General features: G+C 39.7%; 1 protein-coding gene across 4 annotated transcripts; it reads left to right on the plus strand.

Annotated features, from left to right (window-relative positions):
• The first annotated feature begins 75 nt into the window (after positions 1-75).
• PWWP2A (PWWP domain containing 2A) lies at positions 76-25,357 on the plus strand. 4 transcript variants are annotated; one of them, XM_083357048.1, is made up of 3 exons: positions 76-1,091; positions 11,835-12,799; positions 22,254-25,357. In XM_083357048.1, exons 1-3 carry the CDS (start codon positions 427-429, stop codon positions 22,265-22,267), a joined length of 1,644 nt encoding a protein of 547 aa, XP_083213174.1. In that variant the 5' UTR covers positions 76-426; the 3' UTR covers positions 22,268-25,357. The 4 variants fall into 4 exon arrangements, with proteins under 4 accessions (XP_083213174.1, XP_083213172.1, XP_083213173.1 ...); XM_083357046.1 differs by having other exon boundaries at positions 11,835-13,531; positions 22,254-22,316; XM_083357047.1 differs by lacking the exon at positions 22,254-25,357 and adding an exon at positions 13,378-14,635.
• Positions 25,358-25,761: the final 404 nt, after the last annotated feature.

The raw sequence follows: 25,761 nt of genomic DNA on the forward strand, positions 1-25,761 counted from the left end.
AAAAAAGGGCAAAAGATCACGGTTTCTAGCTTGCTTTAAAACCTACATTTCACTAGACGTCTCGCAAAGCCAATGAGACGCTTCCCGCGAGAGGGGGCGGGCTTTGCTCGCCCTCCCCCTACAAATAGAAAAAGAGCTGCTCATTAACCTGCCCCCTTTTGATCTTTGTCGACACAGATACCGGGATCTCCGCCCTCTTTTTCCTCTTCCTGCCCTCAACGTCAACGTTTCCTCCCCGGACCAATGGGAAGTTACATCTGCGCTTGATGGATCTTTGCCGTCCCCAATAGGAGCTGGGGATCGGCAAGATCCCTGCCTCCCCAATAGGCGGCGTCCCCCCCCCCCCTCCTAGCCAGGCGGGGGAAGAAGGCCACGGTTATCGATCCTGCTGCTGGTTAGAGGGAGGAGGAAGCGACACCAGAGAAAATGGCGGCCGTGGCTGCGGCGGTGCCGGGTGATGGGGGAGCTGGCGAGGTCGAGCCCACGCCAGGCAGCGAAGCCGGCACCGACGCGCTCCCTGCCGGCACGCAGGCTGCCCTGGAGTCGGCGGTGCTCGACGCCAGCGAGGATCCCGAGCCAGCCCCGGGCGGAGAGGCTCAGCAGCCGCCGCCGTCGCCGCCCAAGAGCCCAGCGGGGACCCGAGACCTGCCACAGGCCCAGCCCAACCCGGGCCCCGTGGGAGAGCTGCTTCAGCCTCGCTCGCTCGCGGCGACGCTCTCCGGCCATTCCGAACAAGAGGAGGCGGACGAGCAGCCCCCGCAGCCCGCCTTGCCGCTGGTACCTCCGCTGCTGCTTGCAGCTGGGGGCCCCGCGGGGCCGGAGCCCGGGGAGGAGCCGCCCCGGCCGGAGGAGGAGGAGCCGGATGCTGCCGTTGCCGCCGCCGCCAGTACCACCGCTAGCGTTGCAAAGCAACCGGAGCTTTCGGTGACTGTGGAGCCGGTGGCTGCCGGTGCAGCGAGGGAGGAGACGCTGTTGCTGCCGGGCTCAGAGGTGCTGGTCACCCTGGATCACATCATCGAGGATGCGCTGGTGGTGTCGTTCCGCTTCGGGGAGAAGCTCTTCTCCGGAGTCCTCATGGATCTCTCCAAAAGGTGAGCGAGCCTGCCCGGCCGCGCCCTGCCGCTCTCCCGCCGGACCTCCGGGGTGTTGAAAGGAGACGCCTCGGCCGCTGCCCGGAGTGGCTTTGGACTCCTTTAACCCTCTGGCTGCTGCTGCCGCCGCCTCCACCCCGTCTGCCGAGTCCAGGCCTTTATCGCCTCCTGGGTTGGCTGCACAGAAAGGTGGGGCGAGAGCCATGAGGTGCAGGGCTTTATGGCTCCGCCAAGGGGGCGCGAGTGGCTTTTCAGCGAGCCTCGTGGCCTAACTCTGAGCCAGGAAGGGCCTCCCTTTCCCACCTCAATTACTACTAGCCTTTGCTGACTTTTCAGCCTTCGCTTAAGTCAGGGGTCTTCAAACGTGGCCCTTTTATGACTTGTGGACTTCAACTCCCAGAATTCCTCAGCCAGCTTTGCTGGCTGAGGAATTCTGGGAGTTGAAGTCCACAAGTCATAAAAGGGCCACGTTTGAAGACCCCTGGCTTAAGTGCTAAGATTCGTTCACTCCCGGTTTTTGCTTCTTTCTTTCAGCAAAGAAAGTGGTCTGTAAAAGAAGGGCTGGAGGGTTGCTGTCCATCCCACATGGACTGGGTATACAGTTTTCCTCCTGCCTCTGAGCTTGAGAGGATACTGGTACGTTGTAGCTGCGCCCACCCCCCCAAAAAAAGTCTGCTCACCAAACAATATAAATTTTTGTCCTACCTTATTGCTGCAGATATTTCAGCATTCCTTCATTTGGTTATCCTTTTTTTCCATAGCTTTAGAGTACTGCAGAAATGATCAGTTTTCAGGGGGAAAATGATAAGAATGTCTCCTGATACAGGTATACATATTTGAAAGCTACCGTGTGTGTGTGTGTGTGTGTGTGTGTGTGTGTGTGTGTGTGTGTGTGTGTATAGCTTTCCTTTTTGCAGGCAGCAGGAAAACTGCAGCTGTTTGTATACTGCAAAGTAACTTGTTCTGGCACAAGCATTGATTTTTCTGGTTTTGAAGAACTTGCATCAGAGCATTCTGTGAAACACCCTTTAATCGAGCTCATCAGGTAAAGGTATATTTGTAAACGTTCCCAGTATCATCTACATTATAGCTTTCTTTGGAAAAGATTTCTAATTTTTACATGCATGCTCAACTGTATAAAGAAAATACATGGCACTGGAGGAAGCCTCTTATTTGCCTTTTCCACAGTATACTTGCATTTCTATTAGTAAGGCTGAGCCCGTTCCCTTATTTACAAAGAAACAACAAAAGATTGTACTTTTAAATCTTCATCTAATGAATCAGGTCATACAGCAGGATTTCTGAGAACTTTGGTCCATGCATCAGTCTTTCAGTTCTGAAGAGGAAGATGAATACTGTCAATTTAGACCATAAAGTTCTACATTTTTTAATTCATTATTGTGAGTTAAGTATTTCCAGGAACATTGTATAAGTCATTGATTTATTTGATGCTTAAAATTGTATGTCCTGTAAAAGGAGCCTTATGAGATACAAAAAGGGCTGGGAAGCCTGAAACTTTAAAAAATGGAGGGAAGAACTTAGGCAATTGAAAACGATAAAGCTATTGGGGCCAGTAGCCCTTTAAAATTGTAATACTGCAGATTAACAGAATGGTTAACAGGATAACAAGATGGATGGTTTCAATTACAGTAGCAATAGGTGTACCCTTGGGAGTCCTTAAGAACCAGATTGGGGACACATCATCCTGGAGAAAGGTCTGTTTATGTGGTTGCTAAGAGCCAATACTTTCTTGATGGCATGTAATCACTCTAGGATGCATTATTTATATATCTAATTTAACTACCAAATTTTTGGTATATACTAAAATTGCCCGATAGACATATAGAATTTTTGGTTTGGGTTACTGTCTGATAGTGTATGACCATTTTTACTGCCTTTATAAACAAATATAGGTAATGCTTTTTCTAACTCCTGCAGAGTACATGGTAAGCAGATTATAAAATGTAATTGTATTATAATTATGCAACACATGCAGCTATAGCAGGGGTGTCAAACTGCTGGCCCACGGGCTGGATGTGTCTTAGCAAAACCACACCCACCCCATCGCCAGCAATGGGAAAAAAGTTGCAATATGTCAGGGCATGTCACGTGACCTTGCGAGTTTGACACCCCTCAGCTATAGGAAGGCTGGTTCTTGTAATATTTGAAAGAGTGGTATGAATTTCCAATATACACATCTTCATAGTCCACAAGGTATTTAAAAGAAATATAGAACTGATCATATACTGCCATAGATATCACCATATGTTTTCCGTGACAAATATACCACATATGCTTGCTTACATATTCTCAGGTCTGTCAGCCCATTGGTAGGAGGGATATTCTGGCATTATCCATAGCAGTCTAGGACCTAATGTGCTTGTGTTTTTCCTTAATATATAGCCTTAATAGATCTGGTAAAGTGTCTTACCTTACATTTTGTTTTGCAGGTATGATATTTGAACTATGCAGAACTGAAATAGGGTTGGAAAACAGTAACATCAGTGCTGTTGGTTTAGCTGGATAAAGTGAAATTCAATAAAACAAATTAACAGCAAGTTGTTTCACATATCAAGCATGTATACTGCATACCCTTAAATAGTGTTATATTAGTAGCTTGTCTACTCTCTGATGTTTCTAGAGCTATCATTAACATTCTTTAACAAAGAATGGGAAACTGCCTCTTCTCTTGCATAGTTGATAAGCCATTTGATACAGGCATAGATAGAAGGTGTTACTGTTTCATTACTTCAGTACTTCACAATAGTGCTTTTTGAGCTATTATATAATGGATGGATGGATATACTCACGGATATATACACACTGGAGAAAGAGGATAGGGGAAGAAAAGAATGGACATGCTTTTAATCTGGTTGGCAAATTTGAAACATGTTGTAGCTTCAAAGTAAAGCACAAAACATCCATTAGCAGCCTGGAAAGATTGCTTCCTACTCATTTTAGCTGTCTTATTTTGTTCACGTATTGGAAAATAAGTAGTGAATGCAGTATTCTTAGAAATAAACATGCTGGATGTTAGTATTTTGCTGTGTGTAATGCACAACTACTTTACACGAAAGAATCTTTTAAAATAGTGGTACAAAGCTGATGCTAAGAGAAGTGTTTGTGTGTTGGTGCTTTTAGTTGGTAGGTGCCAGTGAAATCTGGAAATAGTTAACATAGAATACAGCTTTGCAGTTCTATATAGTTTTATAAGAAAACATGACCAACGTTTAACATTTTCATGAACTGCATATGTTTACTTAAAAACCAGTAATGTTAATGCGACTGTAACAGACATTGTTATAGGGCATCATCTTACAAAGCTAAATTAACAAACTTGCTTATCATGGTAGGTAAGGCTTTTTGGAATTTGAAGATTCTGTGCCTAACATCCATGTGGTTTATAAAATGATCTTGTCTTGTTGAAATTCATAGTAAAAATGACTTACATTTCAATGGTGATGATATCATTGAATTACCCTTCCTTTTTTGTCCAGTGAGCTGGTTAGAATAATTTTTTTAAAAGGCTTTTGTTGTTGTAAGGAAACTTCCCTGAGTGGAAGTCATAGTGAAGATTTGTGTTCAAAATGTGTTACAGTATAATGAAAAGGTGAGCAATTATTTGATAGCTGGAGCTGCAGTATCCTTGGCAGAGGAATGGGCAGAACTGTGTGGCATGTATCTGTGAGGTCAGGATTTTCTGATTTAATAATATTTCCTGAGTTTTGAGTAGAAAGTTTGTTTTTCTTCTAAAAATTAAGCTCTCTCATTTTTAAGCCTACTCTGATTTTTATGTATTACTTGCCTCAAACTGATAAGAAATTTATGTTGTCAATTTTTGACAATTGTACAATTAATTCTTCTTACTGCAACAATTGAGAGTAGAATTTCAGTCACTAAGCAGTGTGGTTATTAAAGAAGGCATCACATAACCGGACTTGGTTTTACAACCATTTTTACCCCTGTTGTTAAGCGAATCACTGTTGTTAATACCGTGTTTCTCCAAAAATAAGACCCAGGTTTTATTTTTGGAGGAAGTCTTTTCCACTCACCTTGCTGCCACGGCATCAACAGCCTCGCCAAGCCAGCCCGCATCTTCTGCAGCTAAAGAAGCAGTTTCATACTGCAGCTGAGAATGGAGTTCTGGCCTGCATTTCTCCATCAGAGGCCTTCTGGAAAGGCCTCTGCACCTGAGAACTGAGCTATGGATTGAATCCGTAGCATCCGTAGCTCAGTTCTCAGCTGCAGAGGCCTTCCGGAAAGGCCTCTGATATATATTTGAACTATGGTGCTAGAGAAGACTCCTGCAAGTCCCTTGGACTGCAAGGCGATCAAACCGGTCAGTCCTAGAGGAGATCAACCCTGACTGCTCTTTAGAAGGCCAGATCCTGAAGTTGAAACTCAAATACTTTGGCCACCTAATGAGAAGGAAGGACTCACTGGAGAAGAGCCTAATGCTGGGAAAGATTGAGGGCAATAGAAGAAGGGGACGACAGAGAATGAGGTGGCTGGATGGAGTCACTGAAGCAGTAGGCGTGAGCTTAGATAGACTCCAGAAGATGGTAGAGGACAGGAAGGCCTAGAGGAAAGTTGTCCATAGGGTCGCGATGGGTTGGACACGACTTCGCAACTAAGAACAAATTTTATTTATATATTTACACACACACACACACACATAATACACACACACATACACACACACATGTTCTTAGTTGTGAAGTGTACAACCATAATAATAATAATAGTATTATTATTATTATTATTATTATTATTATTATTATTATTATTATTTTATTTGTATACCGCCCTTCTCCCGAGGGACTCAGGGCGGTGAACAGGGCAAACATATAAAATACAAAGGTACAAAAGTTAAAAAGAATTAAACACAATGCCCAAACTAAAACAATAAATAGATATATTAAAAACAACAATAAAATCCCAACCCATCCCTCATCAGGCCAGGCCGGCTTGTTCGAATAAGTGAGTCTTCAGATCGCGTCGGAAGGAGCGAAGGTCGGGCGCCATCCGGAGCTCGACCGGCAACCTATTCCATAAATCCGGGGCGCCCACAGAGAAGGACCTCCCCCTGGGGGCCACCAGACGACATTCTCTGACCGGTGGCACCCTGAGGAGGCCCTCTCTGTGGGAACGCACAGGGCGGAGGGAAGTTGATGCCGGCAGCAGGTGATCCCTGAGGTACTCCGGACCCATGCCATGTAGGGCCATGTCCATGCCATGGACAACATTTCTCCAAGCCTTCATACACACACACATTCAGCCATAACTTTTTGAGCTATCCATTTTGAACTAGTATGCATATAATTTAGCATATTATGAATGTAGTAATTTCATACACATCTGGCTGCTAGAATAACTCCATATTATCTTCCTTGAATTATATTACCCATAAGGGTGTCTTTTTGTGACTTCCCTCTCATCTTTCGGACTGCTCTTTAGTGATCATCTGAAACTTTAGTTTCATAAAGGGATTTGGGGGGGCTGGGGTGGTATTAACAGGCCAAAGGTTAACATAATTCAGGATGGCTCTGAATTAAAAATGAAACAAAATTCCTTAAAATTACTTTCTAGAACCCCCTGTAAGCAGGCAGTTGAGACTGCTACCAAAGGTAATCCTATTTCTTTCCCAGCAGCCCGCTATATGAGCAGAAAGAGAGCAAAAAAGAAAAGAGTATCAAAGACAAACAGTGGCCCTGCCTACCATTTGCTTCAGCCCTCTTACTATTAATGGTAATCTTAACATGCTACTTTTCCAGCAGTGGCCCTTCATAAACATAAAGGTTGCCCATTTTACTTTAGAACATTGCCAGGACAGCAGCCTGTCGTGTGACTTTCATGACTGAACGTGAATAGGAATTATCTGGCTAAGATGATAACTCCAACTTGGTTCCTGTCTATCCAGATATTGTCACCGTGACTTCTCGCAGTCCTTTTAACAGGTTCAATGATGAGGAATGCTTTTCTGTCACTGAGCTACAGCAGACTTGTTTTTTTTCCTCTTAAATGTTTACAATTTTATACCACCATTTTTTAAAGCAATGAATATACAAATAGTTACAGGATTGCGCTATAAAAGTATTGTACAAAGAAATATTTAAGTATCCTCTTTTTTTTTTGGTGGGATCTGATGATCCTGAAGAAGAGCACAGATATGGTTGAATTCACAGAGTAGAATATTAGGGAAGGCTAAGGAAAGTAGCATGACCAGTCACAAAATATTAATTTATTGAGAGATTTGGATCATTATGATGCCCTCTGCTACTTCAGAAAGCCTGCTCTGGGGCAGGGATGTAGCTACAAATAAAAAAATATTAAGTTGGAGGGTAGCAAATTTCTGCAGCCACAGGAACCATTAGGATAAATCTTTGGCCCTAAGCAAGCAGATTTGGGACAAATAGTTATTTTACCAGATTTACTACAAGCCATGAAACCGCAGCTGCTCTGCCACTCCTAAATATGGCTGTGGGAAAGAAGCAGGGAAAGGCATGTCTTGAATTATGGCAGCAATTCAAATGGATGAAAGAGAGGAGGAGACCAGTTAGAGGCTGTGGACATAAGTGTGTGCATAAAAGTGTGTGTACATAAAACTAATATGGGAAGCAAAACTATCATCCTTGAATTCTATGAGAGAATCTTAAATACTGGAATTAATAAACTACGTAGCTGCATTGAATTCTGCTGCAAAATGTACATTGGCAGCAATTGGGACTTACTCCTCACAAGCTATTGCACTGTATGTTGATATAGATTTAAAAACCCATAAGGCCTGACATGTCATTTTCAGGTGTTAATTTCTCTAGCTCACGAGTTCATAAAAATAATTAATAGGCTATAATGTGCTTGATAAATGTCATCAGAGAAAAGCTGAGTGAGTCTGATGGACTTGAAAAGAGCTAAAGTATAGATGAAATATAGTCCAATATTTTATTTTCTCACAATTGTCAAGTGAGAAAAGGTGCAATATCAAATTAGTACATTAGCTAGAAAGCAGCTGAATCTAATCTAATGCTAGCAAGAATAATTGATGCAATATGAAACCTTAAGCCAGGGATGTCAAACTGCCAGCCCGCAGGCCGGAGGCATCACAAGGAAACCGCCCACCCCATTGCCAGCAATGGGGGAAAAGTTCTGATACGTCACGAGTTTGACATGTCTGCCTTAAGCCGCCTTGATTTCAATGAGAAAGTTAAATATACATATTATTTTGGTTCTTGAAAAGTGCTTGGTATTATTTAGATTGTGCTCAAGAGTTAGTATATATTTTTAATTTGGATTATATCTTCCATCATCACTGGTTATACTGGATTTGACTGATAGAAGTCTAAAAATGTTTGGGATGGGGAAACATTTTCAGTATTGGTCTTGAGATCTTGCAAATCAGCAGAACTTTCCCATGGAATAAAAGTGTATGACAAATTCAGTAAGAGGTTTTTAAGGAGTTACTAGTTATGACTAGGCTGCCAAAATGTTTGCAAAATAATAGGTAAGTTGAACACACAATACAAAAAATGCTGAGGCCCTAGAAAGAGTGCAGAGAACAGCAAAAAAAGATAATAAGGGGTCTGGAAACTAAACCATATGATGAATGGCTAGAGGAATTAGATAGTTTAGCCTAGGAAGAGAAGGCTCAGGGGAGGCACGATAGCGGTCTTCTAATACTTGAAGGACCGTCACAGGGAAGATGGTGTCAATTTAATCTGCATCACACCTGAGGGCAGAACAAGAAGCAATAGGTGAAAGCTGGTCACAGGGAGATTCAACCAGGAAATAAGGAGAAATTTTCCGATGAAAATGATTAATCAGTGGAGCCGCTTTGCTCCCTGACTTGTGGGTGCTCCGTCGTTGGAGATTTTCAAGAAAAGATTGGATAACCATTTGTAAAGATTCACGGGGGGGGATGAATTGATATATGTAACATTTCCTAATAAAAATGAGGTCTTAAGTAGAAAATTACCTTTCTGTGAAATCATCATAGGTGCGGAGGGAAGGTGAAGGGGGGCTTGTAAACGAGTCAAATATATATATATATTCAGTCATAATGGTCTAATTGTTCCAAATGAAAAGAACAGCAGAAGATCCATGCTTAAAGTGAAACATTGGTATCACAGCAATAAATATTTAGTGAGTTGATTCTTTAAATTCGTAGTTCTCTCAGTGGGATTGTATTATAAATAGCTTGGGAATATCTAATAATTGGCAGTCTCGGCTGACCTTAGTACCTCTTTTATATTGTAACATATGCTAGAGTATGTATTCCACTTCTTAGTAACACCTTTCCTTTTTAATATTTTAAGGCCCTCAGTTTTTCTGTCTCCACAATTTCATACATGCTCCAAAGTATACTGCACATCAGGTCTCCATTCCTCCCTCCCCATTTTTGTAGTGATTTGCTGCCAATTTTCCTATCCTCCTGCCCAGACCCAGTCTTCCTGCCACATATCTGTCAACCTTTGCAGTACTTTCCTTCTTCCCATCAGCCTGCCCAGTGTTCCCAGTCTGCTTGCTTTCTATTTGAAAATCGTGGTCTTGTAAATGCTAAGTTTTCCAAAAAGTTTATGTCATTACAAAGATCCCATGGAAATTCTTTATGTCCCATCTCCAGCCACTTTGGAAACTCCTCCTGTGTAGGTAATGTTATTACCTACATAATAATAAGGGAGAAACAAATGATCTTGTTTAAATCATATTGAGTCGTACTAAGTTGTTAAGCCATATTCTTAAATAATTTAAACTGTACAAACTATTTTTATGCCAGTTACATATTTTTTATGCCAGTGCTACTATCAATAGCACTTTGGTTATTTAAAAAAAGTTATTTCAAGCTTGTGGAGTTAAGAAAACCAATCATGATTACCATTTATGATTGTGTTCTTTACTTGAACTGATTATATTGTTTGAAAATAGATGAGAGGCTGACACAGTTAGACTAGATTTTCATTATTAGGTATCTAGGTTATTACCAGGTACAACAGAAAGAAATATTTGAGTTCTCATCAGATTTTGTACATACAAGCCAGAATCTCATGTATACTCAACCTCCTATATGGCCTGCATAACCATCTAGTGAATTGATATTATTATTAATAATAAATTAATAATAATAATAAACCTTTATTGTCAAAGTACAACATGTGTACATTGAGATTAGCTGAGCCTTCCCCCGTGCTCTCTCCCCCCAACACACAGTGACAACAAACCCTCCATCCCACCACACTATGTGAACCAACTACACCACACACCGGCCTCCCAAGTCAATTCTGCATAAGATTATGTCTCATTTAAAAGCCTAATAGCCCACGGATAAAAGCTATTTTTCAGCCTGTTGGTACGGCTGGCTATATTCCTATATCTCCTACCGGATGGTAGGAGAATAAAGAGAGACCGTCCAGGGTGTGAATCATCCCTGAGAATCTTCCTCACTCTTCCAAGGCAACGAGCCCTGGCGATGTCTGTCATCCAGTGGTGTCAGGGAACAGCCCACAATGTCTTGTGCTGTGCTCACTACCCTCTGTAATACTTTCCTGTCCGCGGATGTCAGACCAGCATACCAAATACGAGAGGACGCTCTCTATAGTAGACCGGTAAAAGAGGGTCATTAGCTGTTGTTCTACCCTGTTCTTCCGCAAGACCCTAAGAAAGTGAAGCCTCTGTTGGGCCTTTCTAGCCACCTGAGTTGTGTTAACTTTCCAGGTCAGATCTTCACAGAGGTAGACTTCCAGAAATTTAAAGGAGGAAACTCTCTCTGCACAGTTCTCTCCGATGTGAAGTGGGGCAGGTTCCTCCTTTTTTCTCCGGAAGTCTAACACCATCTCTTTCATCTTGCCGATGTTTAGCTGCAAGTTGTTACTACACCATATGGATAGTTTTTGTACCTCCGCCCTATATGCTTTCTCATCCCCACCTGTAATAAGACCCACCACAGTTGTATCATCTGCGAACTTGATTATTGCAGTGGATGGGTCAGATGATACACAATCATAAGTGTATAAAGAGTACAGGTAGGGGCTAAGCACACAGCCCTGTGGCGTGCTGGTGCAAAGCTTCAGGGGGGTGGACAAAGCAGAGCCGACCCTCACTGTTTGTAACCGATCCCTAAGAAAGTCTTGAATCCAATCGCAGATGGCGGGGGAAAATTTCAAGTCAGTCAGCTTCTCGATGAGAATGCTCGGCAAAATGGTGTTGAAAGCCGAGCTGTAGTCAACAAAAAGCATCCTGACATAATTTCCAGGCTTCTCGAGATGACTTGCTACAGAGTGTAAAGCAGTAGCTATGGCATCGTCTGTCGACTTTGTACTTAGAAAAGTTATTTGTTTGAATGAGAACTTGCCTATCTGTATGTTGTGCAGTTGCACATTCTCCCCCCCCCAACCAATTGCAGTCTTCTGCCATTTGACTTCCTTCTCCAGTTCATATGGGGTTTGGACAAGCAGATCAGGATGGAAAAAGGTATTTCAGGACTGACAATTTAGAAACTATTGCCTTAAATCATAAAGTCAAAAAATATGAACGTCAAATTTAAACTCTTGATGAATATAAACTTACAATCTTTTTTAAAGCCATTCAAGTCAGTCGAACGGTTCTCATTTAGTAGTAAAGATGCAGTTGAGCCATGGCATGCCCTTTAAATTTGAGTATCTTATGGTATTCAAAATGTTCCTCAAATAAACTACTAAAAGGAAACAAATAGAGGTTGGCAGTTAACTGTGTTTTTTCTCTCTTGTTAAGGTTTGGACCTCACGGAATTCCTGTGACTATATTTCCCAAACGGGAGTACAAGGATAAACCTGATGCCGTGCAGCTCCAAAGTAAATCATTCCAAGATGAGACGCAAGTGAAATGTGAAGCTAACGGTGTTGTCACAGACTCTTCTCCCATCCAGCCATCAGAACATAGCCTGGTTAAAAGCCTATGGACTTCCAAACCGCCTCCCCTTTTCCATGTGGGGGCTCCATATCCTCCTCCTTTGTTTATCAGGGACACATATAACCAATCAATACCTCAACCTCCACCTCGAAAAATTAAGCGGCCCAAGCGAAAATTGTACAGGGAGGAACCCACTTCTATTATGAATGCTATCAAATTGCGACCCAGACAGGTCTTGTGTGACAAATGTAAGAACAGTATTGTTGCAGAAAAGAAAGAAATTAAGAAGGGCAGCAATGCAAGTGACTCCTCAAGGTGTGAGGATACTAGGAAACGAAGAAACGAGAGCGTAACTACTGTGAATAAAAAAATTAAAACTGATCATAAAGTTGACGGGAAAAGTCAGAATGATAGTCAGAAAAAGAATTCTGTGGTCAAAGTTGCAAATATGGTCCACAGCAGAAGCAGAGTAGTCAAAGTTCCCACTCAAGCAAATACGTCAAAAAACCAATTGAATACTAAAAAAGTTCTTCAGAGCAAAAACATGGATCACGCAAAAGCTAGGGAAGTTTTGAAAATAGCCAAAGAAAAGGCACAAAAGAAACAGAGTGCAACTTCAGCTTCCAAAAATGCACATGCAAAGGTCCACTTCACCCGGCGTCTTCAGAACACCAGCTCAGGTTCTCTGCCTCCCCGATTGCGTCTGAAGCCACAAAGGTACCGAAATGAAGAAAATGACTCCTCTCTCAAGACAGGGCTGGAGAAATTGCAGAGTGGCAAGATGGCAGCTAAGCCCCAGTCTCGCTGCTCGTCTACCCGCTCAGCAGGTGAGGCCCCTTCAGAAAATCAGAGCCCCTCAGAAGGTCCCGAAGAGGCCAGCAGTGAGGGTCAGGACACAAATGAAGTGCATGTACCCGTTGATCAGGATGAACAGCAGACCATGGGCAAGAGAGGCAGCAAAAGCAATATTACAGTTTACATGACCCTTAATAAAAAGAAACCTGACTCTTCCAGTGCATCAGTCTGTAGTAGTGATAGCACAGATGACTTGAAGTCCTCCAATTCTGAGTGTAGCACTACTGAAAGCTTTGATTTTCCTCCAGGCAGCATGCATGCACCTCCTTCCTCTTCCTCTTCCTCCTCCTCTTTAAAGGAAGAGAAAAAGCTCAGTAATTCTTTGAAAATGAAAGTCTTTTCAAAAAATGTCTCTAAATGTGTCACACCCGATGGCAGGACCATATGTGTAGGAGACATTGTTTGGGCCAAGATATATGGCTTCCCATGGTGGCCAGCCCGTATTCTTACTATAACTGTGAGCCGAAAAGATAATGGCCTGTTAGTCCGACAGGAAGCTCGTATTTCATGGTTTGGGTCCCCAACAACATCTTTTCTTGCTCTTTCACAGCTCTCCCCTTTTTTAGAAAACTTTCAGTCGCGATTTAATAAGAAGAGAAAAGGTCTTTACCGGAAGGCCATTACAGAAGCAGCCAAGGCTGCTAAGCAGCTAACTCCTGAAGTTCGGGCCCTGCTGACACAGTTTGAAACATGAACAAAGTAAGGTAGGCAAGAAATGTGGAGGCCCCGCGACACGTCTAACCTAGTTAACTATTTTGAAGGACTTGGGCCAATTAGATACAAAAAAAAAATGCACTCGGTTGGCTGCTTTTTATACTGAAATTTCCAGACTTGTAGCAATGTCTTGACTGAAAGTTAAACCTTTAAAAAAAAATTGTACATGCAATCAGATTAACCTAAAGCAAGAGCTCAGTATTTTTCAAGAGAACTCTTTACATTTCTTCGTAAAAGTTAAGAAGTTCCTTTGCCCACCCCATGCACAGGAGCCATAACCTCAGCTGGAGAGCAGTTTATTTGCAGGGAATTTTTACTAGTATCTGTCCACTATGTATACACCATTTCAATGTGGAGAGGGGGAAGGGGAGGGAAATCAATCTTGAGTGATGGGATTTGCAGGCTTAACTGGAAAAGTCCACCTTAAACGCAGAATCCTAGCTTCTGTCTCACTCGTAAGCTTTATTTGTGTGATTTTTCCCAATGGAAGTGAGCCCAAAGAGTTCACCTATGCCTAAAACTGCTTTTGTTCCTGCTGGCCACTTTAATTCCTTTAGAAACCAGTCTCATTGGAACTCTGGTAGACTTGATCGTTAATAAATAAGTCTGTGGTCACTTTTTTTTTCTCAAATGCTCAAAATTATGCTATGCACCCAAGGATAAATATACACTCTTCAGGTTTTGGCAAGTGTAAGAGAAAAGCCGGTTGCTCACATCAGACCTGGACAGTCCTTGCGTGTATGGGATCAAGGACTGTTAATGCTGCATTAAGTGTGAATTATATAATTTCCTGTTGGGGAACGGAGGGTGCTCCTAGGACATTGGTTCTAAGGGTTAGCTTGAGAATTTTGTGTTGTGTAAATAATTAGTCAGATTTTTTTCCCCTGACTACTTGTTCTTAAATCCTTAGGATACGTCCTAGTAAATTACACTTTGTGAATTGTCAGATGTGTAATTGTTGCATTTGGATGTATCAAACTGCATTTTTTTAAAAATATTTCCATTTAAGGTATCTGTTTGCAGGTCAGAAAATATGGAAAATGTAATTGTGTAATGCTCTGAAATGTACAAAAATGTAAATAAAATTGACTGAATCTAATTATTTGTGTGTGTTTCTCAAAAAGCCTTGAAGAAAACTCAGGAAGTGAGGCTGGTCTTTTTATGCAATGCTTAGGAGATATTCTGAAGGAAATCATTTTTTCTTGCAAATCATTAACTAAACTGGCTTTATTAGCTGCTTATAAAATAATGGTGTTCAAATTAACAAAATTTCTATTTTTTATAAATTCCGTTGTTTTTCCCTAAATGTCTTATCAGTAATTCTGTAAGAAGTACCTTCCTGGATTATATTTCTAACCTGTGTTATTGAATTGTTTTCTTGCTGTTAAATATTCTGCTTGTCTCATGCTCTGCACTGGGCAGTGAAATGGAGTTAATTCAATTAGATAGCATGTGGAACAGATTCTACTACTTTGCATTTAACTGTTATTAGAGGGCTTAATTTTATTGCCCTGAAATTTACACATGAGTTCCATGAGTAGATATTTTCTGTGGAAAAAAAGACAGTGCTAAACAAAAATCAGGCCAACATATGGAGTCCAAAGAAATAATGACTAAAGGCTCTGTTGTGACTGATGCTAAGGTATGTCTCACATTATAATACAATGTTAATTCAGCTTTTCCAAAATACTTGTTTTAAATTGTATAGCTATTTTACAAATATGCTTTAGAAAATTTCTCTGCTTTCCTGAGGTACTCCATTTGACAATGCTCACAATTGTTGTAAGCTTCCAAATCTACTAAGAAATAAACTTGTATTCAGTCAGCCAATGCTTTTTGAAATTAAAAAACACACAAAATGGCATGCAGTCCTATTTCAGTCCTGTACTGTGTATTCTCTTTCCTGCAAACAGAAACCAATGTACCGGTAGTAGTTCAATGAGCCAAACATGCTGTGTCTTTTTTAAAGGCAGGCTGTGCTCAGGATTATTTTTTAAAATACACTCACTCTTTACAATAAACTTGAAAATGTAGGTTGGCGTAGGGTTGCTGTGGACAATCAAAAGTTTGTTCTGAATTTGTAATAGGTGGACTGACTCCAGATACGATAAAAGTGGGTTAGGACGCTGAGCTTGTCAATCTGATGGTCGGCAGTTTGGCAGGTCGAATCCTGAGTGCCGCGTAACAGAGCGCCTGTTACTCGTCCAAGCTTCTGCCAACCTAGCAGTTCGAAAGCACGTAAAAATGCAAGTAGAAAAATAGGGACCACTACGGTGGGAAGGTAACAGCGTTCCGTGCGCCTTTGGTGTCTAGTCATGCCGGCCACATGACCACGGAGACGTCCTCGGACAAGCGCTGGCTCTTTGGCTTTGAAACGGAGATGAGCACCGGCCCCTAGAGTCGGAAACGACTAGCCACGCATGTGCGGGGGAACTGTTACCTGTTACCTTATGGAAGTACTCTTAATAGATGCTTGCTCCTTCTAACCTGGAACGCTATTTCCAAACCCGATGTTCTACTAATAGATTCAGAAATTAATTTCAACCGAATGCATAATTTTTTCCAAGCTAAGGAATAGCCTTGAAGGGAGTGCTTGGGATGCATTCCCAAGAATTATCCTGGGGCCAGGATAAATATTTGACTTGTTTTCATCAATACTGAAATTTAATGAAAAATAATATTACTCCCTAATCAGGTATTTAATCTTTTTCTTTTTGCCACATTAAAAAAAAATAACACTAGATCTCTGGATCACTAAGGCTTGCAGGAGCCACATGTTGCTCTAGGTCAGGGGTAGGCAACCTCGGGTCTTTTATGACTCACGGACTTCAACTCCCAGAATTCCTGAGGTTGCCTACCCCTGCTCTAGGTTGTGTTTCTATGCTACAGAATTGAAATTCTCTCTTGTCACAGAATTCTTACAGTCTGGAAGGAAATGCACAATTTTACCATTATCAAGCAGGAATTGATTTTTATTTTCAGTATTCTTTTCTCTCACGTATCTTGCTACTTCGTAGACTGGTGCCTTTAAAAAAAAAATGTTCTAAATACGTTTGAATTTTTAATGACATTCTGATGTCTTTGGCCATGGCTTCATGACATTTTTTGTCCTATGAAAGTCTTGATTTATGTGGTTAACTTTTTAAAATCATATATACTGTAGATGTTATGCAGTATGTAATGAATATTACTGTTCATTGCAAGGCATCAAGGTGATGGATGTGATTTACTATGGCTGTTTTTGGAGGGAGAAGCAACTCTTGAAGCATCAAATGAAATAAACTTGTTTGAAATTCCATCTTTTTGAGGAGAAAGTGTCTCTCTCATGCAGGAGTTAGGGAGCATAATTGAGATTTCTATCAGTTACAGGTTTGTAAGACCCAAATTTGGGTTTAATCTCCTATCCCAATGTGCTTTTCAGAGGCTGAAGAGGAGACTGATAGGTTAACACACACATACAATTTTTATGGACAGGTTCTTTGTACATAAGGTAAAAATTGACTACATCTTTTGATTAAGCTTGATATTAGGGACTACTGCAGTGTCTTGTAGTTTGCATAGTGTATTGAACAAATTGTTTAAGGGAATTTCTTGTGCTATTTCAGCATTTTCTTTAATGGAAGAAATAGTGATGATGGTCTTGCATCTGTATGAATGACGTAAAACTAATTCCCTTCATACATACGTTAAACTCCATTTCATCTTGCTGTGAGAATCTTACCAAGATCTACACAAGTTCTATGCCCACATTTTAGTGGAAATTATTTTTGTACATTTTCTGCATTGGTTTGCGGAATTACAACTTCTATAGGGCTGTTGGCAGATGAAAGAGCAACTTTTCATGCAACTTGTAATTGATCTATTTTCAGTCTGCTTAGCTGTAGTAACTACAGTGAAAGCTACAATAGTTCACCACAGCAAAACCAACAAAGAATCAAGCTCTTAAACCATTGCTCGTTTAATCTCATTTTTAAAGTTGACTAGTTACGTCCTGTAGGGACGCGGTGGCTCAGTGGGTTAGGACGCTGAGCTTGTCGATCAGAAGGTCGGCAGTTTGGCGGGTCGAATCCTGAGTGCCACGTAACAGAGTGAGCGCCTGTTACTCGTCCCAGCTTCTGCCAGCCTAGCAGTTCGAAAGCACGTAAAAATGCAAGTAGAAAAATAGGGACCACTACGGTGGGAAGGTAACAGCGTTCTGTGTGCCTTTGGCGTCTAGTCATGCCAGGCACATGACCACGGAGACGTCCTCGGACAAGCGCTGGCTCTTCGGCTTTGAAACGGAGATGATCACCGGCCCCTAGAGTTGGAAACGACTAGCACGCATGTGCGGGGGAACCTTTACCTTTAGTTACGTCCTGCTTTTTTGTGAAAGCCCATTCTCAGGGTACAATAGTTTTTTTCCCCCGATTTCATCCCCACAATTATCCTATGAGTAGGTGAGACTCAAGAGGGTCGCCTAATGAGTACCATTGTAAATAAAACTAAATGTGTACAACTATAAATTATATATATCTTATATTTTTATATTCTCTGTATACACATACTCATATATAAGTTTGTGTGTATTTTTTTTTCACACCTGCCTTTTACATCTTTATGTATTACATACATTAAAGTGAGAAGTTGAGCTCGGTTTTCTGTGGGCCAAGCCTCATATCTTTCTACTTCACTGCTTATCTCTTGTGTCAATAGACCAAGCTAAAAAATCAAGAAAAGCATAGGGTATATCCTAACTCCAAAAACTCTTTAACATCTCACACATCTTGGCATTTTTAAGATTCAGTGCAACTCCTCTCAGATGTTGTTTACCTAATCTACTGCCTAATGAGCAATCTTTAGAGAAAAATAAATTAGTACATAGAATGTATGAACATGACTCTTTGGATTATGACCTTGATCATTTATCCATAGAAATGTTTTAATCAGGATTGTGTTAGCATGTTTATTTTAAAAAGCTCTTATTGAATAGTAATATTCTCAGTAAATGAATCCTTTGGGAGCCTGGTGGTGGGTCAAAAGTGTGCTTGGGAAAGGTCAAGTACATGTCATTGAGAGTTGTCAAGCAATTAAAATAATACACTAATTTAATGAAATGAGAAATCTAGTTCCTGCTAGAAAAAGAAGTGATAAATAGTCCAGAGCCTGTATCTGGATGTGCTGAAAGTGAAGGAAAAAGCACTTCTATACAAGCAAGGTAGCACAATAAAATATGAAAAGTAATGGAATTACTCCAGCAACTTCGAATGAGTTAACGTATAAGTGTACCACCCATGCCTTAATAGTAATCCAGCTATGAAAAATAAATCAACACTAGGTTGAACTAAAATTGAGTACAATAAAGTGCAAGATTTGAATTTATAATGCAAAAGCACAAATATTTCAGTGAGTTAGGCAAGCCAATAATTCACTTTGTCAATAATCTCTATAGGAGGGGTGTTCTGTGTTCTTTAATGTTCAAAAAGCATTGCCATCATTTCAGCAGGAACAAAATGCATGCCTTACTGAAGTATATAACACGTAATTGTGTGCATTTTGAACTCAGTATTTATATGTATTTATATACACGAGCTCAGTTCAAACCTGGTGTTAAATCAGTTTTGTTATCAGGGATGGATTTAAAGTTTTTATTAGACAAATGTATAAGATAAGCTACCCTTTAATCATGGTAAGATTAAAAATGTCTAAAAACAAGCACTGGGGAACAAGAATGTGCTCTTGCCAGATATATCTGGCTTGTAGATTTTGCATAGCCAAATTGGTTGGCCAATTTTGAGTAGAGAACACTTGATAAACTAGGTCTTTGGTCTGATCCACCATGGTTCATCTTATGCTATTAAACCACAGGGCTATAAAAATGTTTTTCATTCTTAATGGTTGGAGCAGCCCAAGAGAAGTTCAAATCAATTATAATCCTGTATACTTCTCTTGCGTGCATCCATCACATGGGCTAGCCAAAGAATTATTAATTTTTGTAACAAATATTTCTGTTAAGTGATGAATTGAGTATTAGTGAATCAAGTTAAGGGCAGATAGTATAAGAATACTAGAACCAGAGAGGCTGAAAAATTGGATGTTAAAAATTATAGAGGGATTAGACATCACCTTAAATCAGAATTCTTTGCTGTTTCTTCCATTAAATAGAACTGATGCAATAGAGGCATCTTCAAAATTATTTGCCACTACTTACTGCAAAGGAAGGTTCTTCTGAAATCTATCCTGTCTGAAGGATTTTCTTTTTTGGTACTGTATGGTTTTCTAATGTTCTCAGTTGCAGTTATGACTTTCCTTGTTTCCAATAGCTTCATTATCCAAAATCCTTTTGAGGATAACAGTTCCTAACAGTACTGTCTGAAATTTGGGCATTCCGGTTTTTTCAGAAGTGTCCTTGTTAATTATTCCCAGCTGGCCTCATTTGAAGGAGTCTGCATTCATCATGGACAGGATTTGGCGTAGTTAGAATGGAACAAATATAATTGCTGCTGTTCCCACTTTGAGCAGTGTGAAGTGGTTCTGTGATAACGATCCTCTAGAAATACAATGCCTCTGTCCTTTGACATAGTACAGTGTACTACTCTACCTGCAGTGCCAATGCCAGTTTCTCTTGAAAGCTAAAACTCTTGACAAACTTTGTCTTATATTGACTCCCCCCCCCAGATTATCCTTCCTTGCTTCCGGTGTCATTTTACCTTAAGACATCAGTAGCTATGTATTTAACATAGTATATTAGGGAGTCTATTACTTGAATCCAAGGTACAGAAAAATATTAGCATTAGATTTCTACTGGCTATGTTAGGGTTTCCTGGTTTTACACATGAGTTTAGGATTGCTCATATCAATGCAGGTATTTATATCATGGCTAACCTTACAAATAAACTGGCACAAATTATTTCAAAGCAAACAATAGTATAAATAAATGGTCTGGCAGATCTCATCATGCAGAAGTGGACATAGTTGCTTTTAATTTATGAATACCATTCGGGACAAATCTATATTTTAGAATTAGAAGACACTGGATTATAAGAATAATTTTCTTTTTTCCATATGATTTTGTGTATCTTTTATTCATTTTTTTCTAAAAGTTTCATATATTTATAGAGATTATGTTTTAATGCTTTTTTCATTTTGGTACCTGCTCTTTTCACCTTTTCTACAATATCAATAATTTTCAGCAGAATTTGTCTTCATGGCAGTCATAAAATAAGTATCTTTTTTATTAAAGCATCCCCAACACATTCTCTTAGATTGTATGGATTCCAACCAAATATGCATTACTTCACTTTTTTATAAGGACTTTTCCCTCCAGTTATGATAAATTGTTTTGACACTTTTCATCATCATTTCATGATTTTGAAAGCATTAAGCTCCAAACTGAACATTTATTCACTGTGTTCTGTCCTTCAAGCTTTTGTCAATCCAGGAGTTATTTTTTCATGTCAAGATGGAGGGAACGTCACATGCATTGTCATACACATTATACAAATTATGCAATCTGCCTCCTTGGCATTATGATTATAGTATAACATACATCTCTGTAATTTGGACCAGATGCTATGGTCATGACAACTATAATTTTATAGTCTATAAATTATGATTCAAACATGGATTAGAGACTTTGTTAAAGTATTTTGTGACTATAGCTGTCATCTGATGAATAAGCAAGTCTCCCTATGGTTATTTTGAGTGTGTGCCTAACACATGATCTCAAATTCAAGTGTACCCCACACCCACTAATAAGTGGCATATTCCCGGCCTAAACATGCATTTACCACTTCCTATTTGTAAAATGTTAGTGGAATAAAACTTTTCAATAGATGGTTTTTCTTCTGCAAGACTTGTCTATCAGACTAGATATTAACCCAATTTATCTGTAATTTTCTAGTTTATGCTATTTTCCCCACTTGTTTTAATACAAAGATATCAACAATTTCACATTTGAATTCAGAACTCTTTTTATGAATACCATCTGGATGAAGTTTTGGCAGTGGGAGGGGATATGTCTGGATCTAGCTTTTGGGATAATCAATACTTTCTACTTAGGGTATAATCCCTACTCGCAAATATTTACCATAATTCCACAAATTGCTTTCCTAAAAATTTCAGTTTTGATGAGTTGTTGCAAGACTAATTCTGTAATGAACTACAATGAAGATTAAACTTTTCTGCAATTGCCTTATTCTTTTTTAATATTCTTTTAACGTCCTTGATGCCAAATAATCCAGCTGCCTCTTACTTTCCTGATATTTTTTCTTTGTCCAATATTATAAAGCATTAAAAATCTTTTGAGTCTTATCAAACATACTTTTGACTTCTAACTTAAAACATGATTTTTAATTATATTTTAACAAATCCAATTATATGAGAACTTTTATCATATATCATTGATGGTATGGCTCAAAAATGAGACAATTGGATATTTTAAACATGTGATGTTAGGTTACCTATATTATGAAATCCCTAGAGGATCTTCAAAGTACACTAGCCTCCATTTTCCTATGGAATCCAATCAGAATTATTTTATAAAGGTTACAAAATATAAGAGAATGGAAAAATTGCTGATGACACATTGTGTTAGCTTTGTTATGGAGTTTAAATTTCTTCAATATTGTTTCAGTGGAATAAATTTATATCCATTAAAAAAAACCCAGTTCTATAATAATAGTATGAACGTGTGAAAATAAGCTTACCCTATAAATTCATATTTTTCTTTTTCAGCTCAGAGACATTAATCATCTGCTGTATTTATGGAACTCTCTTGCACTGGCATGAAGTCTGTCAGCTAACCAGAAATTGCATACACCTGATATGCCACTTTCTTCTGCAATCCAGCATATGGTGTATGCTGACATACTTTTTTAAAAAAACGAATTGTACCCCATTTCCAGGAAACCTGTATGTGTTGTACCTTTAATTTCAGATCTAAAATGTTGATATTTTATAAACTATTTTTGCAATAAACAAAGGCATGAACCAAGGAGCCTATTCAACACATAAGGAGCCACTTGAAGTACCAGGATGAAGAATCACAAAGTGTAATGTTACTCTTCAAATACAATTGACTGAATGGGCATCGGTAACTGACCGAGACACCTGGAAAGTTGGCTGTAAAGTTCTGAACATTTACTTTTGTTCTTAGTGTGTGCTACATTTTACATCTTGACAAACATTAGTCTTTAGTGCAAGTGTTAGCAGAGCTCTAATCCTTTACTGGAAGCATGTCCAAATTCAACTGTGTTAATAAGTGCTGGCAGATGTGTTCTGAGACTAAGGTTTTCAAAAAAGAAAGCAGCTAGGGGCAAAAATAAATAACTCTGCCTTGAGTAATTGTGGCAAAGACCATCCCTTTTGGAAATAGTTTGATGGCTAGAACAGAGGTTCATTTTTAAAATGAGCAGTGAAAGAGAGTGTATCACAAGGTACAGATCTTGTGTCTGCTTGTGTCCGCCCAGCAATTTCTGCCACAAACAGGTACTGTTAAGATGGAATAGTAATTGGTATCCAAAGTCATGACATTTCTTTTTATAGCACAGTGATGTATTGCACATTAAGTTAGTCATAACTAACATGTTCCACTGAGACTGCCTTGGCATTTTAAGATTAGCTGGTTTACACAGGAAAGTTTCCTATCCTAGGAAGCCTCTAATCTTTTCTCAACAGGACTTGAGTCTTTAACAGTAATGTGGTTTCACATTTCAATGAGAATAAGTTATGCCAAATTTTCACTGGATTACACTGAAAGCCTAAAAGAATTACTTGTTCAGTATTTTTAAACTGCTTCTCATTTTGAAAGTATGCAAACCCTTACATCGGCAGCAAAATCCAGCAGTTAGCTTGACAAACCGATGTCCAAAAAATGCACAGTATATAGATTGATATAATTAACAGTTTTCATGTCAATACAAGGATGCCTTCTAATATATAGATTTCAGTCTTTAGGATATTAAAATACATTAACCTATTTTTTTCCTAAAATTATGTATTCCAGCAAATACAGCAAGTGTCCAGTTCATATTTTCCAAGTTGCAATCATACTTTTATTTTATTTAGTAACAAATTTATATTTTAAATAGCATTTGAAACAAGGGGAAGATGTTTATTACAAGTCTATATTGAAAGATTTAATAATTATCTGTGAAAACATTTTTAAAAGTATAGATTCCAGACCACCTACTTTAAAAAAAAAGCCCTGCTTAATAATGACTAATAGTAATTTCAATCGTGCCCACTTTCATAAGAAATTTGGTGACTTTTAAAGGTTCTGCAGTACTCTTTTCACTGATGTTAAAGCAAAAGAGAAATGGTGTAAGTTTTTTTTTGTTTTTTGTTACAATTTTTCATTCAAAAGGTTACTAGAAACCAGTGTGGAAAAGGCTAAAAGAAACTTTAATGATATAATGTAGTGTTATCTATTCTGGAGGAAAAAATGCTTTTAAAAAGCATCTTAATTTAAAATGATGTGTTTTTGCTTGAAAAATACATAAAGCTTGAGGGAATCACCATGGCACAAAGTGCTAAGTTTCTACTCAGGAAAATGGTATCAATCTATACAAACGAGGGTACATATATTGATTATGGGCGGAGCCAACAGTGCCTGCATAGACAACATCCCAATTAGCCAGAGCTCTGATTTTATTTTTCTTCATACACACCAATTCTGCCTATTTTACCACCATAATTCAATGATGTGGAGAAGGAGGAGGCTAAGTTTGAAAAGAGACAAGATGACTATTTATATCGCTCATGAAGAATTGAATTGTAACCACGTTGGTTTTCATTTTGAGATTATGCTGTCAGGGAAATTTTTAGTGGTAGTTGTATTGCTTTTCACTTTTTTCTTTAGTTGCTTAATATTTAAGCTTTGCTTGACGTTACCTTTTATGTCTGTATATTATGTCACTATGCCTCCTTTATTTGGTAGACTTGAATAAGGAAAAATATTAAACTTTTACAGTTTTGCCTGAAGTTAAATATTCAAGAATTGTTGTGTACCATGTTTTGAACTAAAATGTTGATTTGTTTTCTCTGCACTTTTAAAAAGTTTTCAGAAGCAATGTTGCTGTCTCTTCATCTGTTTGCTTCTTTGACAGTAAAAAATTAATGAAAGTTGTAATATTAAGCAGAACTAGCCAACAGCAATTCCAACAGAAGACAGTTGCTTTCTGAGCAATGTAGATTACACCACTTCTAGAGTTTATAGTTTTACAAAACAGGTAAGGGGCAGGGAGTATCTTTCTGCAGCGGGAGAATACAACATGTCTCCTTACTTTTAAATCGATGGTATTATTTTCCTCATTATCCTCCAGTCTAGTTTGCTTATAGTTGTAATTTAATTTGTCTCAGTGGTAAGCAGGTAAGCCATTTAATGGGCTAGATCAGGGCATTTCAACCTTTTCACCCATTGTACCACTTTTAGGATATGGCAACATCCGAGTACCACCAGTAAGGTGTCAAAAACTTGATGACCAAAAAAAAAAAAAAAGGAAAACTGTGATGAAGTAAAGGTAGTCCTCAACTTACAAAAGTTCACTTAGTGACTGTTCGAACTTACAATGGCACTGAAAAAAGTGGGGCCCCCCCAGCCACAGCCAAGCAAGACACCTGCCTGCCCACCCAGCGGCGCTCTTCCTCCTGTGCGAAGTTTTCATTGTTGTGAGCATTTCTGTTGAGGATTGGCAGCAGGGGTGGGGTGGGGTGGGGTGGTTGGTTTTTATTCCCCCCCATCTGCTGGGTGGTTGCAGCAGGTTTTGGTCACTTCACATGACCCTGGGACACTGACCGTCATAAATATGAATCAGTTGCCAAGCATCTGAATGTAAATCACAAGACCCTGGAGACGCTGCAACATTCCAGCTGATCGGCGCTTCTTCTGGGCTCAGAAGCGCCAGGATCAGTGCCGAGCTCCAGCTGGAGCCTGGCGCTGATCCTGGTGCTTCCGCTCAGCCCTGACAGCCCTGCAGCTCCAGCCGTCTCGCTCAGGCTTGTGCGGTGCTGTCTCCGGTTCAGCTCATTCCCCTCCCCCGCTACGTTTTCTAAGATGGTCGTGTACCACCTGCTAGGTGCCAATGTACCACAGGTGGTACCCATACCACTGGTTGAAAAGCCCTGCACTAGATATCTTGAAAAGTTATCTGTAGATTGCTTTTGAGTGTTGCCCAATACCAATCTCATTGAGAGCCCAGGTGGTCCCCCTATTGCCAAGCTGTGGGAAATTATTCAAGTCCCC

Source organism: Vipera ursinii (assembly GCF_947247035.1).
Source record: "Vipera ursinii genome assembly, chromosome: 2".
Classification (NCBI taxonomy): Eukaryota; Metazoa; Chordata; class Lepidosauria; order Squamata; family Viperidae; genus Vipera; species Vipera ursinii.

What these genes read in the sequence shown, in the direction of transcription:
- PWWP2A (XM_083357046.1), top strand. Translation starts at nt 427, where the DNA reads ATGGCGGCCGTGGCTGCGGCGGTGCCGGGTGATGGGGGAGCTGGCGAG. An exon ending in CTCATGGATCTCTCCAAAAG is followed by an intron (nt 1,092 to 11,834) that starts GTGAGCGAGCCT and finishes TCTCTTGTTAAG; the next exon opens with GTTTGGACCTCACGGAATTC.